The 17912-nt window shown below is 48.0% G+C and overlaps 2 protein-coding genes, 1 long non-coding RNA gene and 6 other non-coding genes across 15 annotated transcripts in view; 4 read left to right on the top strand and 5 right to left on the bottom strand.

Annotated features, from left to right (window-relative positions):
- rasgef1ba (RasGEF domain family, member 1Ba) overlaps window positions 1–17912 on the bottom strand; it is a 29308-nt gene that overhangs the window by 10827 nt on the left and 569 nt on the right. The window contains exons 2-3 of one of the 5 annotated variants that reach the window (XM_052068993.1): window positions 16803–16904; window positions 12406–12609 (exon numbers count right to left, since the gene is read on the bottom strand). In XM_052068993.1, the coding sequence (XP_051924953.1) occupies window positions 12406–12459 (54 nt within the window). In that variant the 5' untranslated portion in view covers window positions 12460–12609; window positions 16803–16904. Of the gene's footprint in view, window positions 1–745; window positions 1434–4853; window positions 5078–12405; window positions 12610–13239; window positions 13377–16802; window positions 17253–17912 lie in introns of those variants that run through there. The other 4 variants (XM_052068991.1, XM_052068992.1, XM_052068990.1 and 1 more) reach the window with 4 other exon arrangements.
- Window positions 7524–7595, top strand: trnac-gca (transfer RNA cysteine (anticodon GCA)). Its single transcript has one exon. It is a non-coding gene; the product is annotated as a tRNA-Cys (tRNA).
- On the top strand, window positions 8067–8138 carry trnaw-cca (transfer RNA tryptophan (anticodon CCA)). Its single transcript has one exon. It is a non-coding gene; the product is annotated as a tRNA-Trp (tRNA).
- Window positions 8358–8429, bottom strand: trnaw-cca (transfer RNA tryptophan (anticodon CCA)). Its single transcript has one exon. It is a non-coding gene; the product is annotated as a tRNA-Trp (tRNA).
- On the top strand, window positions 8585–9267 carry LOC127602799 (uncharacterized). The gene is made up of 2 exons (XR_007962878.1): window positions 8585–8654; window positions 9115–9267. It is a non-coding gene; the product is annotated as an uncharacterized LOC127602799 (long non-coding RNA).
- Window positions 8824–8895, bottom strand: trnaw-cca (transfer RNA tryptophan (anticodon CCA)). Its single transcript has one exon. It is a non-coding gene; the product is annotated as a tRNA-Trp (tRNA).
- On the bottom strand, window positions 9291–9362 carry trnaw-cca (transfer RNA tryptophan (anticodon CCA)). Its single transcript has one exon. It is a non-coding gene; the product is annotated as a tRNA-Trp (tRNA).
- trnaw-cca (transfer RNA tryptophan (anticodon CCA)) lies at window positions 9745–9816 on the bottom strand. The gene has a single exon. It is a non-coding gene; the product is annotated as a tRNA-Trp (tRNA).
- On the top strand, window positions 13278–16487 carry tmem175 (transmembrane protein 175). Of its 3 annotated transcripts, none has more exons than XM_052068984.1 (10): window positions 13278–13493; window positions 13897–13935; window positions 13997–14094; window positions 14300–14351; window positions 14457–14492; window positions 14570–14653; window positions 14723–14887; window positions 15316–15394; window positions 15483–15618; window positions 15697–16487. In XM_052068984.1, exons 1-10 carry the CDS (start codon window positions 13278–13280, stop codon window positions 16370–16372), a joined length of 1581 nt encoding a protein of 526 aa, XP_051924944.1. In that variant the 3' UTR covers window positions 16373–16487. The 3 variants fall into 3 exon arrangements, with proteins under 3 accessions (XP_051924944.1, XP_051924946.1, XP_051924945.1); XM_052068986.1 differs by having other exon boundaries at window positions 13356–13493; window positions 13852–13935; XM_052068985.1 differs by having other exon boundaries at window positions 13425–13566.

Below are 17912 nucleotides of genomic sequence, written 5' to 3'. Positions count from 1 at the left end.
TCTTCAGCGTTTTGCAAGCGCATAGAAAATGAAATGTGCCCAAGTCGAGACGATGTTGGGGATTAAGTTGCAGGCGAGGTGACGGGAATCCTCTTAGCCAGAAGGTTGTGTGTGTGTGTGTGTGTGTGTGTGTGTGTGTGTGTGTGTGTCTCCAAACAAACACGAGCATTGAAAACACACTGCCATTGATTCAAATTACAGTACGCGTGTGTAATTTGTCATTCAAGTGAACTGCGGTTAAAAAAAATGAGTGATTTTGCATCACTACGGAAGCCCAGAGTGACCAAAAAGGCACATAATCAATATGCTATTAATTTAAGGGGAGGAAATTAAAATTAATTTCCACCCGGTGCTTGATACTCATTTTATTTGATTTCTGACTTTTTCCTCTAAAACCTTCATTTGATTTTTTTATTTTAAAAAAAATTGTATTTTTTGCCTTCACCTTGGTCCTTGCTATTTTGTTTTTCTTGGCATTTATGCTTTGCTTACATTTTCCTTTTAAAATTTGGGTTTCTCCCCTCTTTATTTTCTATATTTAGTTTTTGTTAATGATTTAAAAATATTCCCTGGTACATTCTTTTGGTTCCTTTATTGATCCTATTTGTTCTTAATTGTATACTGCGCCTTTCCATTTATTTGCATTTTCCCTCCATTCCGTTCAATGCATATTTTCGCTTCTTTTTCCCACTTTCTTCCCTGCAAACACACTCGCACGCACACAAATACGTGTTAATCAGTTTACCTCAGGTGCAGGCAGCGAGTGCGTCCTGTCCCCCTCCAAAAAGAACCTCCGAGTGTCCCAACACTCCTCAGGGTACTTGCTCGGCCGACAATGCAACCAGAAAAAAAAAGATGCCCCAAAGTCAGCGTGGTGACCGCCGAGTGGAAGCCACGTGAAGGTGCGCGGTGTCCGGCGTGCAAGACTGAAAGAGCGGCTGAGTGAGTGAGGGGAGCGATGGCGCCCTCCCGTGCGTGTCTCGCGCTCGCTGTGAGCTGAGCGCGACGCCGCCGGCTTTTAAGTGCGAGGGCGGCAGCCAATCAGAAGAGAGATAAGTCGTCCGGCCACGCCCCCTCCCCCTCGCCAATTGGTTTCTCTTTCGTTCTATTGTTTCGGTGTTTTTTGCCCCTTCGGTTGGTTTTTCCACCACTCTCGCGTCACTTTTCCTTTACGTGCCAGTACCTGTTTCACCAAATTAATTCCGAAAGAATTGGTTCTGCAAAAAGGTTTTAAAAAATTGCGTTAAAAACATGCTTGCTTTGTTTTTGGTGTTTTGGGGGGTTTGGTTCCCAGTGATGACAAAGTGAGATGACTTAATCCTAATTTGGACACATTTCATTTGTATTTAGGAGAGGCATTGCTGCATCCAGTGTACATGTTGCATAAAATGGTATTAAACAGTAGAGATTAATCACCGCAGCACCCCCCCCCCCCCCCCCAACGTACAGCAAACAGAATATTAGACGAGTCCTCCCGTCGGTAAGGACACCTGGAAAGGGATGAAAAAGAGCCACTTCAAACAAAGACTTCCCGTCTTTTGGGCTATTGCATCTTCTTGAGACTTTTTTGTGGGTCTGCTCGTGAAAGATGTGGCGACCAGATTTCAAGTTGTCAAAGTAGAACTGGCTTCAAAATATACGGAAAAACGGTCTAAGTGACCATAAAATGGCCACTTCCAAGCAAAAACGGCAGACATGTTGATTGAGATTTTTTTTTTTGCAGGACTACTGATGAAAAGCAATGGGGGGGAAAACGGTTGCCGGTCTGCGAACATACGCTCGTTTCAACTGGTCTGTGATGCAAAAAAGGTGGCCACAGACCCCCCCACCCCCACAAATTTGGAGTTGCTAGGTGAAACTGGCTTTGGCTTTTGGTGGGTGACCATGACATGGCTGCCGCAAAACCAAAATGGCAGAAATTGCTTATCTCATTGGGCATTATTTTTTGACAAGTCTACCAAATATCACGTTGCAAAAAAACAAACTGGCTCCAGGCGCCGAGTTTTCAAAAACTGGGACCGTGACACGGCTGCTGCAAATTAAAATGCCGTTTTTCGCCAGGCATGAGAATTTTTGGAGGACTACTCTGCGGTTCCTAGTTTGGGTGTAATGAGGCCAAAGATGACCCCAAAATCAGCGATTTGGAACCAAAATGAGAACATTTTGAAAACTGCGGGCGGGGTCGACCGCCGCTGCTGACTTTTGACGGCAATACGGATCGACATCGACATCGACGTGGCGACCCGGACGGAGTCGGTTAATGGCAACAAAACCACATGAGCAGTCGAGTCAGTCGCGCTTGTGGCGTTTAATGTCCGTCCACGTGCTCAAAGGGGACATTTGAGGCCAACGGAAATGTCAGTTTTCGCCTTTGGTGTAAATGTGGTGGAATTGGCTGGACACCTCGGCGGCCCGCGCGCTGGTGGTGTTGGCGACGCCGCCGCCCGGGCATTTGCACACCTGCTCGCGCACCAGGCAGGTGAGCAGCTCCAGCACCTGGATCTGGTGCTCCATGTGGGCCTTCTCCCGCCTCTCTTCCCTCTCGGCGGCTTCCCGCTGCCTCTGGAGCCACTGGCTCAGGAGCTCCTGGTGCCAGCTGGCCTGCTCCTGCCGTTGCTTCTCCAGCTGCGCCAGGAGGGCCCGCGTCTCCGAAAGCAGTTGCTGGTAGCAATGCGCCAGGTGCTGCAGGGCGGGCTCCAGCCGGAAGTCATCGGGGGGGCGGGCGGCGGCCGCCGCGCCGTCGTCAGCGGCGGCGGCTGCGGCCGGGTTCGCCACGACTGAGGCCGGGGGAGGAGAGCTGGCAACTTCTAAGGGTGGTGCTGAGACACGAGGAGACAAAAAAAAAAAGGAGACAAATGAGTATTCTGCCCCCTAGTCTCCAATTTGCCGCATTGCCCGGTTTCCGCCCTGCCCTCGCGCAGAAGACCACAAACGGAAGCAAACGAGGGGACCGGTGGCCCCTTTTCTGTCGCAGCGGGTCTTCCTACAATGGCAACGATGGTCAGGAACAGATGGAGCGCCCTCTCCTGGTCGGGGACGGGATCTTCCGCCAAGCGGAGGAGTTGGAAGTATTTTGCGGACTTTCGGTTTGCCGCGGCGAAGGAGTTGAGCCAAAAGGCCAAGCTCTCAATTTACCGGTGGATCGTGGGTTCCCGCCCTGCCCTCGCCTCTGGTCACGAGATCCGGGTCGTGACGGAAAGAACGGGATCCCGGATACAAGCGGCCAAAGTGAGTTGCCTCCGCAGGGGTGTCCGGGCTCTCCCTTAGATATAAGGCGAGGCTCGGTCATCCGGGAGGGGCTCAGAGTCGAGCCGCCTATCCTCCACGTCGAGGAGCTCGATGAGGTGGCTCGGGCATCTGATTAGGGGGGCGTCTCCGGGGAGGTGTTCTGGGTACGTCCCGCCGACAGGAGGCCATGGGAGGGTCTGATGGAAAGCATCCGGTGGAGAGCTTACGTGTCCCCGTTGGCCAGGGGGTGTCTTAGGATCCCCGGGGAATGGCTGGGGGAGGTGGCACGGGAAAGGCTGAGGGAGGTGGCTCGGGAAAGGGATGTCTGGGCTTCCAAGCTAAGGCTGTCGCCCCCACGACCTGACCGATAAGCGGTAGAATAGGGATTAAACATGGTCGGGTCACTGACTAAGAGCCAAATGTGAATCACAACCTCCATTTTTTTTGGGTTTGAGTACAAGAAGGAGTGGGCATAAATTCGATTTTCATTCAGCCGTGAGGCAAAGCAAGACGTCTGCGGTTTTGCCAGTTGCGTGAGCTAAAGCTTCCACGAGTATCGTGAAATAGACGCGCTCTCGACCCGATACCAATTCATACCTGTCAACTTTTCGGAGCGCCAACCTGTATGTACCAAAAAAATCCTTATAAAGTACCAAAAAATCCTTATAAAGAGCAAAAAAATCCGTATAACATACCAAAGCATGCTATATGTCAAAATAACGGCATTTCCAATGATATTTTTTGTAGATCTCCATAAAACAATGTCTGGTTAATGTCTACTCCTTGTATTCCTGCGTTACTTTTTTTCACCAACTCCAAATACTGACCCTTCGGCTCGAAGTTACAGCATCCGTTCATATTTACTTTGCACTGCAAAAATGATGTTTCTGGTGCAAGCGATTTTCGGATATCTGTGTGAAGAGAAAGTTACCGGAAATGAAAGCATTCGAGTAGACAAAAGCAAACGGAACTACCTGTTAGGGGGGAAAAAAATAAACGCTGGAAATTTTCAGTATCCGTATGATTTGTGCGATACGGTGCAATATACGTAAGATTCACCACAAAATCCGTATGAACTATGGCTAAGCCGTATGAGTTGACAGGTATGCTAATTACTTGTTATTTGTCCCAGTCAACATTACGGGGAGTCGGTGCATGGCGGCCATCGCATACCAGTGCCGGTCACGAGCTTCTTTGCCTTCGCCCTGATCATCGCAGTAGTCCGCATTCTACTCCGACTAATTTGCAACGGCGAAGGTATTTATAAGGATGATGAGTGCTTTCATTCTTTCCTAAACAGACACGTCATCGCTAACATAACTCGTGACATCATTGGTTATTATTTTTTTTGTCATCGACAACAAGGCCTTGTGACCTTGGCTATTCATTAAACGGGCCGTTTTGGGCTAATGTGAAAAACCGTCGGCCATCGTTCTCCTTAGCCTCTCGCTGCGCTTCCGTGCTTTGGACGCCGCTGGAGTTTTATGCTCCGTAGTATCCACTTTGTTTTATTTAATATGATTTATTTCGATTTTTAACTACTTGTCTCATAAGGCAAAGTACCACTGAATGAAACGAATTGGAAGTGTTTTGTTTTTTTACACATCAAAGGATGAAAGACTTACCAGCGGGTGGAGGAAGGACAGTCGCACCCAAATCGAGGTCCTGCTGTCTCTCTTGCGGGGGCTCCTGGAATCCGGCATCGCTGAACTCTGAATCTTCGCCGTTTTCCATCTTGACGTGGAAGTACGACGGCCACGGAGGGCGGCTTCCCTTTTCAGAGGAGGAGCTCAGGTGCTCTCTCAATTCGTGATCGCCAAGTTCCGGCACCGGCGCACGGAAGCGAGGATCACCTCGCGAGCTATCCGCCGGCCTCCCCAACACCGCGTCCATTTCATCAAAGTACTTGAAGGTGCACATCTGGGATGAGTCTGAGCTCCTCTGCAGTTTGGCCCTGGCGTAGTTGGCCTTCAGCGTTTTGACGCGAAGGCGGCACTGGTGGGGACTTCGGGAGAAGCCCATGTCGCTCATGCGGGCCGACAGGTGCTTGAAGACGTGACGGTTGCGCAGATTTTCCGACAAACTCTTTTGAACGCGCTGGTCGCTCCAGGCGCAAAGCAGCACGGTCGTCTCCTCTGCCGTCCAGTTGACCGAGCGCTCTGCCTCACGCTTCCCTAATTAAAAAAAAAATGGAATGAACACCTATTACACACGAGTGCAATATAACGAACAAAATCTGGGCTATTATATCCGAGCAAAAATATTTTAACTTAAGGCAAAAAAACAAAAACAAACATGCATTAGTACCTTAACAAATAGACTATCCGCATACAACTCCAACAGGAAAACACCTACTTCAAATTCGAGTAAAACACGCGGGTGATGATCACGTTTAATAAAGCGTTCGGGGGTGGAAGGGGTGAATATTGATCACAAAATGTCGAGAAAAGTAACAAGAAGTCTCGCTGCTAGCAGTTGTTAGCACAGTTAGCCGCATAAGTCGGCGGAACAAGAAGTCTCGGTGCTAGCAGTTGTTAGCATAGTTAGCCGCATAAGTCGGCGGAACAAACATTAAGTGTTCAGTTTGCAGGAATAATGATGAAACATATATATGAATAAAAGACATGCTTACGTCTCGTGTTGCACACAGAAGTGGTGCAGTTGATGGTCGGTAGGTTCATTTTGGGACGGCGAGCTCCGGGGAAAGTAAACACGAGCGCCGCTACTTCCGAGTGAAGGAGGCGAGCCTGCGACGTCATCAGACATGCGACGGAACCAGTAACCGCACACGAATACGTCAAGTGAAAATGGTTTTTCAGTCCTGTATCTGCCCCGAACGTATATTTTACAAACAAGAAACCTTTATGTTTGCCTTTGTCTTTTTATCTCTAATAACTCAAATATATAGTGACTGTCCCCCCGCCCATGTTGAGATATTTTTTATTTTGTGTTTCATATCTACTATATTTTGCTTTATTCAACATTTCATTAATTCATTCATTAATTTACCGAACCGCTTAATCTTCACTTGGGGGGGGGGGGGGGTGCTGGAGCCTATCCCAGCTGTCTTCGGGCAGTAGGGGACTGAAAACTGAAAACCAAATTCCAAATAAAAATGTTGCCGTATGACACTCTGGCGCACGTACTAGTTGAATCCAGTTAACACCGCGGCAGGGTATATTGGCAGGGCAAAATCGCTCCCTGCGGGGGGGACATCTAAGACAGAAGAACAGGAATCATTTTGGTCAGGCCGGACCCTCTGCCACATTGAGCAGAAAAGGCTGCAGGCCCATCTCCTCAACACCATCTTTTTGAAATTATAATCCTGTCTTCTGCTAATTAATGTTAGTTTAGCAAGTATTGAGGATATTTTGGGTCTCCTAATTTATTCCAGAGCTGTGCATGATATAGATTTTATGGGTGCCACATTTTAAAGGTTAGTGGATGTGTGGATTTTTATTAAATAAAATATGGACATCTTTTTTTTTAAATGTATGCCATATAAAAAAAATACAATTGTAATGACATGCCAAAAGGCTTCATTTGTCCAATTTCTCATATTCAGCGACACAAGGCAAGCGAAATCAAGCCGGAAGGAAAGTGCGAACCGCAAAGCCGCAAGAATGCCGGCCATGCGCATTTATTTCCATTTCTTTGTGTGAAACGACGCTTGCAGACACACTTCCAAATGCGTGTTTTGAATATCAAGGAAGGAAACGTCTCCCGCGGGGGGTGTGAATGGCTCGTCCCTCGCTGTCTGAGACGTGTCCTGCTGCAAGCCCCCCCCCCCCCCCCCCCACTTGCAACACCACAACCTCCCAAAAAAGCGAGACCCCCTCTTTCCACAAACAATTGGCCTGCGGGGAGGCGCAATTAAGCGAGCGCGTCTGATCTCCCGCCGGAACATTTGCATGTTCGCCATTCGGCATATCTTCTGTCGATCAGCAGGTGAATCTACTTAACCCCCCCCAAAAAAATGTTGACATGAAATAACGTGGCTTGGATTAGCAAAATAGCATGCGCAATTTTAAGTGAATTCTAAGGCAACACCAAACGGACGATTGTAATCTGCGGGAGCAATCTGAAAGCAAGCGGCAGGCCCGGATTGACCTTAAAATGGGGGAGGGGGGGGGCACCCTGAATTGTGACACCATGAAAGACAAACAAGCGTTCACACTGACATTCACGCCGAGGGCCACCGGATTGTGTGCAACCCCCCGCCCCCAAAAGAAAAAAAATCCTTCTGTGCATTAATTGTTGACATCTCACTGTTTAAACCCTCCTGCCAAACGGTTGGGGGTATAGCTCAGTGGTAGAGCATTTGACTGCAGATCAAGAGGTCTCCGGTTCAAATCCGGATGCCCCCTTTAGCCAGAAGTGACAAAGTGAAACTCCCCAATGACATTTTTTGCAAAATATGCCTGAGCTCTATCAAGGTTTGGAAAGACTCCAAGTCAACAAATTCGGGGGCGCATCAAAGTGACCGCTGATGGACTTTGATCCAATTGCGACTATTTACGATCCAATTTGACCCTTTTCCAATGTCATCGCGCCAAAGCCCCCGTCGGGTGGTCAAGCCGAGTTGAGCATGAGGCCGTCCCTGCAGGCAACTCGACAATTCTCGGCAAGCCCTGAAAGAATTCCGTGAATGCGGAGGGGGGTCTTAGTTGTCTGTTTGTTGTGGAAACTGGATCCAAAGTGGGCCGAGGAGCAGGAGGAGGGCTGATGTTTTTTGTTTTGTTTTTTTTTCCCTCACAGCGGGACAAAGATTCTCCCGACCAAAATTTTTTTTTTTTTTGTCGGGATTACAGGTTTGAAGTGACAAGCAAGCTTTGTCAGACTCTGTGGCGCAACGGTAGCGCGTCTGACTCCAGATCAGAAGGTTGCGTGTTCAAATCACGTCAGGGTCATTTCGCCTTTTGATGGGGGGGTGCTCGAGAATTCTTTGGTTGGAGTCCAAATGTGGCAGCCGATCAAAAATGCTCAAAGCGCATCGTTTCAAATTTTCGATGCGACTGAGACAAGCAACTTTGAACAACAGCTCCAAGTAGATTTTTGCTCTCTTCGAACCTCACGGATTTTTCACATGAGCAACTATGAGTCTGGGGGGGGTTAAAAATTTTCTAAACTGACCCTGACGTGATTTGAACACGCAACCTTCTGATCTGGAGTCAGACGCGCTACCGTTGCGCCACAGAGTCTGGCGACGGGTGAGTCCATGTCGCGAACGACACACACGACACACCACCGACCCACCCACCATTCCATCGACCCAACAAAGCCACCATCAATCTAATCTTCCCACCAAGACAACCCCCCCCCGCCCCGCCCTCACCACCCTGGAAGGTTGCGTGTTCAAATCACGTCAGGGTCATTTCGCCTTTTGATGGGGGGGCGCTCGAGAATTCTTTGGTTGGAGTCCAAATGTGGCAGCCGATCAAAAATGCTCAAAGCGCATCGTTTCAAATTTTCGATGCGACTGAGACAAGCAACTTTGAACAACAGCTCCAAGTAGATTTTTGCTCTCTTCGAACCTCACGGATTTTTCACATGAGCAACTATGAGTCTGGGGGGGGGGTTAAAAATTTTCTAAACTGACCCTGACGTGATTTGAACACGCAACCTTCTGATCTGGAGTCAGACGCGCTACCGTTGCGCCACAGAGTCTGGCGACGGGTGAGTCCATGTCGCGAACGACACACACGACACACCACCGACCCACCCACCATTCCATCGACCCAACAAAGCCACCATCAATCTAATCTTCCCACCAAGACAACCCCCCCCCGCCCCGCCCTCACCACCCTGGAAGGTTGCGTGTTCAAATCACGTCAGGGTCATTTCGCCTTTTGATGGGGGGGGCGCTCGAGAATTCTTTGGTTGGAGTCCAAATGTGGCAGCCGATCAAAAATGCTCAAAGCGCATCGTTTCAAATTTTCGATGCGACTGAGACAAGCAACTTTGAACAACAGCTCCAAGTAGATTTTTGCTCTCTTCGAACCTCACGGATTTTTCACATGAGCAACTATGAGTCTGGGGGGGGGGTTAAAAATTTTCTAAACTGACCCTGACGTGATTTGAACACGCAACCTTCTGATCTGGAGTCAGACGCGCTACCGTTGCGCCACAGAGTCTGGCGACGGGTGAGTCCATGTCGCGAACGACACACACGACACACACGGCACACCACCGACCCACCCACCATTCCATCGACCCAACAAAGCCACCATCAATCTAATCTTCCCACCAAGACAACCCCCCCCGCCCCGCCCTCACCACCCTGGAAGGTTGCGTGTTCAAATCACGTCAGGGTCATTTCGCCTTTTGATGGGGGGGCGCTCGAGAATTCTTTGGTTGGAGTCCAAATGTGGCAGCCGATCAAAAATGCTCAAAGCGCATCGTTTCAAATTTTCGATGCGACTGAGACAAGCAACTTTGAACAACAGCTACAAGTGGATTTTTTTCACACGAGCAACTATGAGTCTGGGGGGGGGGGGGGGTAAAAATTTTCAAAATTGACCCTGACGTGATTTGAACACGCAACCTTCTGATCTGGAGTCAGACGCGCTACCGTTGCGCCACAGAGTCCGCCGACAGATGAGTCCAAGTCGCGAACGACACACACGACACACACGACACACCACCGACCCACCCACCATTCCATCGACCCAACAAAGCCACCATCAATCTAATCTTCCCACCAAGACAGCCCCCCAACCCCACGCCCCCGCCCTGCCCCTCACCACCCTGGAAGACGACGTCTAAGGAATTTCCATTTTGACTTCTCATTTCCTTCCCGCAAAGAGGAAGCGCTGCAAGAGGCTAAAACGGGAAAGAGAAGTTCTAAATTTACACGCCGGGCCCCAGAAATGTCACCATGTTTGGAGAAAAATCTTCTTTCTTACATAAGAGCCTTTACATAATCCAGGAATGTAGGTCGGACCAAAGGCCAGACTCCACGCTGGCGGCTCACACGGCACAAAGCGGTCAACGTTTTCCTTCGTGTGTGTATTTAAATATATATTATTTTTATTTTTTTTAAGAATTAAAAGGAATATTTGCCCCTATTTTTTTGTCAAGAATGGTTTAAAAGCTCGTTTAGTCGTATAATTTCCAAGGAATTAAAAAAAAAATTATGTATTGATTTATTTCAGGCGGCCCGGTAGTCCAGTGGTTAGCACGTCGGCTTCGCAGTGCAGAGGTACCGGGTTCGATTCCAGCTCCGGGCTCCCTGTGTGGAGTTTGCATGTTCTCCCCGGGCCTGCGTGGGTTTTCTCCGGGTGCTCCGGTTTCCTCCCACATTCCAAAAACATACATGGCAGGCTGATTGGACGCTCTAAATTGTCCCTAGGTGTGAGTGTGAGTGGTTGTTCGTCTCTGTGTGCCCTGCGATTGGCTGGCAACCGATTCAGGGTGTCCCCCGCCTACTGCCCGAAGACGGCTGGGATAGGCTCCAGCACCCCCCCGCGACCCTAGTGAGGATCAAGCGGCTCGGAAGATGAATGAATGATTTATTTCACATTGAGAACCATGTTGTTCTTCTACTTCTCCCTTTCGTAATTTTGCTGCTGTAAATTTCTCCATCGGGAGACAAATAAAGCTTTTCTCATCTTATCTTCTTATTAGCGTGTTAGCTCAAGCCCAACAAAAGCCGTCCGGCTTTTGAAACCTGGCAAGGTGGAACGAACAAATTCCGACAAAAGCAATTGTACCAAAATCCAATCGCTGTTAGCATGTTAGCTTGTAGCGTGGCAAATTGAATCGCATGACCGTCGGTTGAAAGTTGAAAGAAGGTCAAGCGTCCCGTCAAGTGGACGAGGACGTTCGCGGAACGCACGCGCGCATTCTTACATAAGCGAGTACTAACACGAATCACGCTCGATATTCATACGCTGAGCCGATCGTTAATGAGATTAGCATGCGGCGCGTTATCGAGGCTAATCGCTTTAAGGCGGACGGCCAAACGTCGCCCCAGCAAATTCATTTTCCGGAGATTGAAGACAGAATCACGTATTTTCACTTAAAGGGGAAAAAGAATAAAAAATTGAAATATCACAAATGAAAAACACGGAGGAATCGATTTGTGTGCATCGTCTTTCTGCAAAACGCCCGCTTGCAAGCAAACACGCACACATGCACACACAGTGTATGAATGTGACATTCCCAGCTGGCTAATTCCTTTCTCGTGCTTGAGTGTTTATGTGCAGACACACACACACACACACACACACACACACACACACACACACACACACATTCCTGTAATTGTGCACAGTGAGGACCAAGTTTAAAAAAAAAGGTTGTTCAGACACAATCAGCTTGATGCCGTTACATAACCTGTGCTTTCAGACCACTCTGTCCTTTTGCCTTTCCCACAAAACCCAACAGAGGCGAGATGTTAGCACGTGTGTTGCGATACTGCACAATATTACGCCAATAGATTGTTGGACAACGTTTGACCTGGTAACAGATTACGAGAAAAGCTCAGCATTGACCTTCTCGACCCCCGTCCCACCTTTCACCCGGTTACACTTCGCCGTGCCGTTCCACTGCCTGTTTCCCCACGTGGCAATTTTTACCATTTTTGGTGATATGTATGCTAACATATAGCGGCGCAAGTAGATGTGCCATTGATTAATTGGTTGATTGCTAGTTTTTTTTTTACCTTAATCTGGTTGGACATCTTTCATTTCATACTCCGTGCACATGTGCGCGCTCACACAAACACGCTCATGTGTACACACACATGCCACAAATCAAGCAGATTGCGATGATGCCTGACGGATTAGCAGCTTTGCCTGCGCTGTTTATGGATTACAGTTTTATGTGTGTGTGTGTGTGTGGTTATGTAATGTCCAGCCACTCCAATTCCACGTCAAGACATGACAAACGAGGAAAACACAATCTAAGGAGTGACTCGTCGTCTCTTCACAACAGCCTGTTGCTTTTTCTTTGGTTTTTTTTCTTTCGCTCCATTTGGCCAGCTTCTCTTTTGCCTCATTAGATTGTTTCAAAAAGTAGTCAATCGCAAGCCACGAGGGCAAGCGAGCGAGCACATGGAGAGAGAAGAGCTGTCAATCAGCATCCTCTTGCATCCTTCTCATGTTGCCATGGCGACAACTTCAGCATCACCAAACAAAGACCGACACAACACGCCGTGTGAGGAGGAGTCCTTACCTCCGGCATGGGAAGTGCACATCCCAAGACTTCTGCCAGAAACTTTGCCATCATGGAGCACCCGAGAAAGACCAGGAAGAGCGACAACGTGATGACAATGATATTGATGATAATGATGATGATGATGGATGAAGAGCATCTGTCCAATCCTCCCCGGTGGTTATGGGTGGGGCCGTAAACCTACAGGGGGGGGGGGGCTGGAGGCTGTAAAAATAATGAGAATTAATAATAAGTATGTGTGTGTGTGTACGCGCGTTCGTGTAGCTGCTTCAGAGAAAGTTAAATGAAGCAGCATTTAGAGCACAGCTATGAGGATAACATCATTGAGTCGACCAACAATCCTTTAAAGCTAGCATGTCACAGCAACCTCGACATATTTAGGGGTTTTGATTTCGTTACGTAACTCTTATTGTATATGATATATTTAATATTTTTAATATTAAGAATTAAATAAATCAAGTGATCATTGCTGTGTTTATATGGTTATGAATATATGTAGAATATGTTTTGTTACCGAGTACTGTAGTTCACTTTTAATCACTTTTTTTGTTGAAAACAAATCTGTGTCCACATGATCACTGACAACAGACAGCTGTCTCCCTCTAGAGGCACAAAAGTTACACTACAACTCTTTACCGAGAAGTGGTGTAAATACAGTATTCAAATGTAATTCACAGATGTTCTTATTTTATTTTTAGTCAATAAAAACACTTTTATTTAATAGTGGGCTAATTACAAATATTTGAACTAAACGAGTAAGACAACGGTCTCTGTTCGGACGCTGGTATGACGTTTCATACTTCCGCATCAGGTTTTCCCGCCCCCTGAGGTCACCTGACTGTCAACAGTTTGTTTGCAAACAGAGCTCCGCGATGGACAGACAGGAAGGTGACGACCATGCGGCGCAGGAGGAGCAGCACGTCGGCGAGCACGCGGTAGAGGAGCTGGATGCCTTAGCCGTGTCCACAGAGAGCCTCCTGGCCGCCTCGGACGACGTCGAGGAAGAGGAAGCTCACGGGGGCACGCAGTCCTCGCACCGGCTGCTAGCCTACAGCGACGCGCTGCTCTCCATCATCGCCACCGTCATGGTACGACAATGAGCTGGGCACAGACCCGGAAGTGTGTCGGGGAATGGAGAAGCCGCCCAATGGCGAGAAGCAGGTGCTTGTGACGTAATAAAGGCGTATGTGTATATTTAGGGGTGGCTATACAACGGCGGGAGAGTCGAACGTTTTCTTGCAAAGTTTCCACCTAAAATGGCCGATGTGCTGTTTTGTGTAATATCAAATTTGATTATAACTCAGTTTTATGTAATGGTTTCAGTCTTTCTTTCAGTTGACTGTACGTCCAAAATGGTTCACATGAGCTGTGCGTCATGACACTTTAGTCATACTATTCACGATTCATAAACTCTCTTTTAATATTTTTTGCTTCCTTGACATCTAGTGTAGCCATCATGAGCAACACTGACAAATGTGTGTGTGCCGGCAGATTCTTCCCGTGGCCCACACCAAGATGGAGGTCGACGAGGTAATGCGTGACATCATCGATGTTGTCAAACGTTACCGTGGTAACGATGTCTCCATTTCAGGAGCTAGATGACAACCTTCAGCTTCTGCTGGGCACCAAGGTGGCCGTCTATCTGATGACCTTCCTCATCGTCACTGTGGCCTGGGCGGCGCACATCAGGTGGAAAAAAAAAAAGAAATCCTCATCGCAGCAACGGCAGCTTCCTGTTTCACACCTTCATTGTTGTCCAGTCCAACTCTGGACATTGCACTTGTTCTTTTTCCACTTTGAGTTGTTCTTGTTCCTGCCCAGCTATTTGTCTCCCCTTTTTACCCAAAGTAACCTTTTGTAGCTCCCGTCTGACCCGTTCTTGTTCCTGTTGCAGGTTATTCCAGGTGATCGTGCGCATCGACGACACTCTCGCCTTGCTTAACCTTGTGAGTAGAACAACTTTGTGCATGACCCTTGACTTGAGGTTCTTGTTCCAGGCATGTTGTTGTTCCTGACGCAATATTCTTAATGTTTCGATGTTGGGGTTTCAGGCGTGCATGATGCTGATCACCTTGCTGCCGTACACGGTCAGTCTCGGTCCCGCCATTTGTTGACAAATGACATCACCGATGACATCACAGCAGAGGTTTTCTTGTCCTTGTAGTTTTCGCTGATGGCCAACTTTCCAGCGCACGTTCTGGGAATTCTTCTGTTCTGCGGCTGTGTGATGGTCATCGGTCTCATTCAGGTCTGGTGTTAGCATGAGCATCTTCGATTCCGCCTCGTCACTGACGCCGTCGTTGTCGTTTTTGTTTAGTCGGTGATTGTGTTGTACGCCTTCGGCCGTCCATTCCTGCTCCAGCATCAGATCCGATCATGTGAGGATCGCTCCGTGTACAGACATCACATCCTCAAAGTCCTGCTGAGGGTTCCTGTCATGTGCCTCCTGGCTGCAGTTTGCTCCTTCTTCTGCTACCAGCTGGTTGGTCCCGCCTCCCCCGACCTCATGTTGTTGTTCCAGAAGTGAGGTGGCTCCAATGTTGCTGTTCCTGATGATATGTTGCTCCTCATGCGTTACCGTTTCTGGTTTGACGTCGTCATTTCAGACTTGTGGTTGTCGCTTCTGATGTGAGGGTCCCGATCCTTCCATGAGGTTGTTGTTGCTCCTGACTCTCTTTAGTTCCTGATGTGAAGTTGTGGTGTTGTTTTTCCTGACATGAGGCTGTACCGGATGTGAGGATTTTGCTGTTCCTGGTGTGCTGATTTGAGGCTGTTCTTGACGTGATGACTTTGTGGTTCTTGACCTGATGTTGTTGCCCAGGATGCGATTTTTGTTCTCTTTCTCGATGTGATGTTATCCGTGTCATGTTGTCCCTGACGCCGTGAGGTTTTTCTCTGTGCGTTTGTCAGTCGTACGTGTTGCTGGCTCTGGTCATCTTCCTTCCATACATCTCCCAGGCCATCCTGTGGTGTCGAGACAAACTCCTCGGTAAGCGCCATCTTTGTTTCTCCCGACGACAACTCTCTTGAAAATAATGTCCGTCATATTTGAAGTGTGCGATTGGGATGTTTTCGAGGTCCTGCGCAGGAGGATCCGGAACAGGTTATGTTCTCCACCTTCCTACCCAGCGAAGCCCTAAGTAAAGAACGCGTGGAGGCCTTCAGCGACGGTGTCTATGCCATTGTGGCCACGCTGCTCATCCTGGACATTTGGTTGGTACCGAAAATCCAATTAAGAGTCTGGATTGTTCATCGGCCAAATCTTTTTTTTTTTTCTTTTCTGTTTTGCAGCGAGGACAACGTCCCCGAGCCGGCCGCCGTGCAGCAGCGCTTCAACGGCAGCCTGGTGGCGGCGCTGCGTTCGTACGGGTCGGTGTACCTGGCCTACCTGGGCTCCTTCGCCACGGTGGGCCTGCTGTGGTTCGCGCACCACTCGCTCTTCCTGCAGGTGTCTCGGGCCACGCGCGCCATGGGCCTGCTCAACACGCTGTCCCTGGCCTTCGTCGGCGGCCTGCCGCTGGCCTTCCGGCTCACCCACGAGCTGCCGCTGGCCGAGCTGCGCGCCGAGCGCCGCGCCGTGCAGGCCAGCTGCGTCCTGGTCTTCGGCGCCGGCGTGTTCCAGCTGGCCACCTGGGTGGCGGCGCTTCAGGGCGGCGGGCGGCGGACGCTGCGGCCGGCCGTGCGCTACGGTGGGCCCGAGCACGTTTTCATGCTGGCCAAGCTGGCGCTGTACCCGGCCGTGGCGCTGGCCGCCTTCCTGCTCACGTGCGTGCTGAGCCGCTTCAGCGTCACCATCTTCCACCTCATGGAGATCGCCACGCCGCTCGCGTTCCTGCTACTCCGGTTGATGGTGAGATTTGCCTCGGCCCTCCTCCGACACCTGTTTTGGCCGCAAAGCGGACAACCGGACAACGGCGAAGAAAACGTCCAATCGAGGGTGCCGTTTAATCCGCCGGTAATCCAGTGACACGTTCCGTAGGCTTAAACCCGTGGCACCGCTATGCACTGCTAGTACACTAAGCGGTATTTGTATTTATGAATTTATGAAAACATTTAAACGTCTAGGAAAGCATAAGGTGGAAGAAATGTACACTAAGGCCGTCAGCGGAGTATATTTGTTTTCCGATAAATGCAGTGCACAAAATAAATTTACAGCCGATCCCCCGCTGACTCACGGTTTTGGCACAGATACATTTGCATATTTTTTACCGCCCCCTAATATTTAAAAAAATATTTGTATATTTTTGCAGGGGGTGTCTCTCCATGTACCTCCAATGTAAAAACACCAACATCCAAATAGTTACATTAAAAAAAAAAAACACGAATCCTGTAAATTTAACGAGTTCTACTACGTACAAAGTATGAACCCCTGGAATTTGCGACAAATGGCTGCTTACCTTCAAAAGGGCAGACTTCCTGTTCGGTTGAAGGGTCCTTCAGACTTTTTCACGTCTCGTCACAATCAACTTGTCCGCCCAATTGTGTGTTGATGGCTGAAACTCAAGAATTGACACAATGATAACGAAAGCGCCATAAAAATGTCATTACGCCATCGCATCAAATTGCACTTTTCGGTGAAATATGCCGAATTTGTTTCCCGTTTTTGTTTTGGAGGTGAAATTGCGCAATTATAAACGTCCACCGGTAGGGGTCGTCCACAAATGACTTCAAGATCAAAAAGCACTTTAAATATCAGATGTTATTGGTCGATGTTGTTAAAATTGACACGGTAATTTTAATGTTTGCTTTTTTTATTTTAAATTTTCAGGCATCTGGAATGTTTTTCAAAGTGAATTTGGAGATTTTGTGGCATTGTTTAAAGCACGAAATTTGTCTCGTTTTTATGTTCTGAAATGTTTACATTTCAATTTTTTTTTTATTTGTGTGGAATAAAAATGTTACAGTAAACAACAAAACACAAGTGATTTTTAAAAAATTTTTTTACCCCGTGTTCATCTCAAACCCATCATCATCATTTTTTTTCTCCATCTTAATATTCAAATTAAATGCTCACAATGATAAATAAAAAGCAACACCGTCTCTAAATGTTCCAGTTCGTGTTCTTAAAATTATTCTGTCTGAAGGAAATAAAATAAAATAAAATAAAATTAGACAGAATAATCAAGTCAACTGACACATTGTTATTGTGCGAATCTGTCAGGACAACAGAAATGCACATTTTGGGTCCAAAACATACCCTCCACCTCCTCCCAGCAAAGACGCACTTTTCCTCGATAGAAGAGCTTCCCGAGCTTAATATTACAGGGAACCGTCTGTCACTTCTTTTCAAGTTTAGGTGGGAGTTGTGACAAGCAAGAAACAAGACTACTTTATAAAAACATTCCATAATGACATTGAAATTATCTTTTTTCCTCCTTCATTTCATGATGCTGTTTCTGGTGTTGACACCCTGGCCATCCAGGGGCAAAACAATAGACAGGTAAAGATGGAAATGGGGACACAACACCTTCATAAACTGCAGTATTATTCGTTGAGAAGAAAAAAGA

This window comes from Hippocampus zosterae, chromosome 6 (assembly GCF_025434085.1).
Source record: "Hippocampus zosterae strain Florida chromosome 6, ASM2543408v3, whole genome shotgun sequence".
Classification (NCBI taxonomy): Eukaryota; Metazoa; Chordata; class Actinopteri; order Syngnathiformes; family Syngnathidae; genus Hippocampus; species Hippocampus zosterae.
The sequence above is the reverse complement of the archived record's forward strand: the minus strand, read 5'-3'. Positions and strand labels throughout refer to the sequence as shown.

What these genes read in the sequence shown, in the direction of transcription:
- tmem175 (XM_052068984.1), top strand. Translation starts at nt 13,278, where the DNA reads ATGGACAGACAGGAAGGTGACGACCATGCGGCGCAGGAGGAGCAGCAC. An exon ending in CCATCATCGCCACCGTCATG is followed by an intron (nt 13,494 to 13,896) that starts GTACGACAATGA and finishes GTGTGCCGGCAG; the next exon opens with ATTCTTCCCGTGGCCCACAC. An exon ending in CTGCTCATCCTGGACATTTG is followed by an intron (nt 15,619 to 15,696) that starts GTTGGTACCGAA and finishes TCTGTTTTGCAG; the next exon opens with CGAGGACAACGTCCCCGAGC.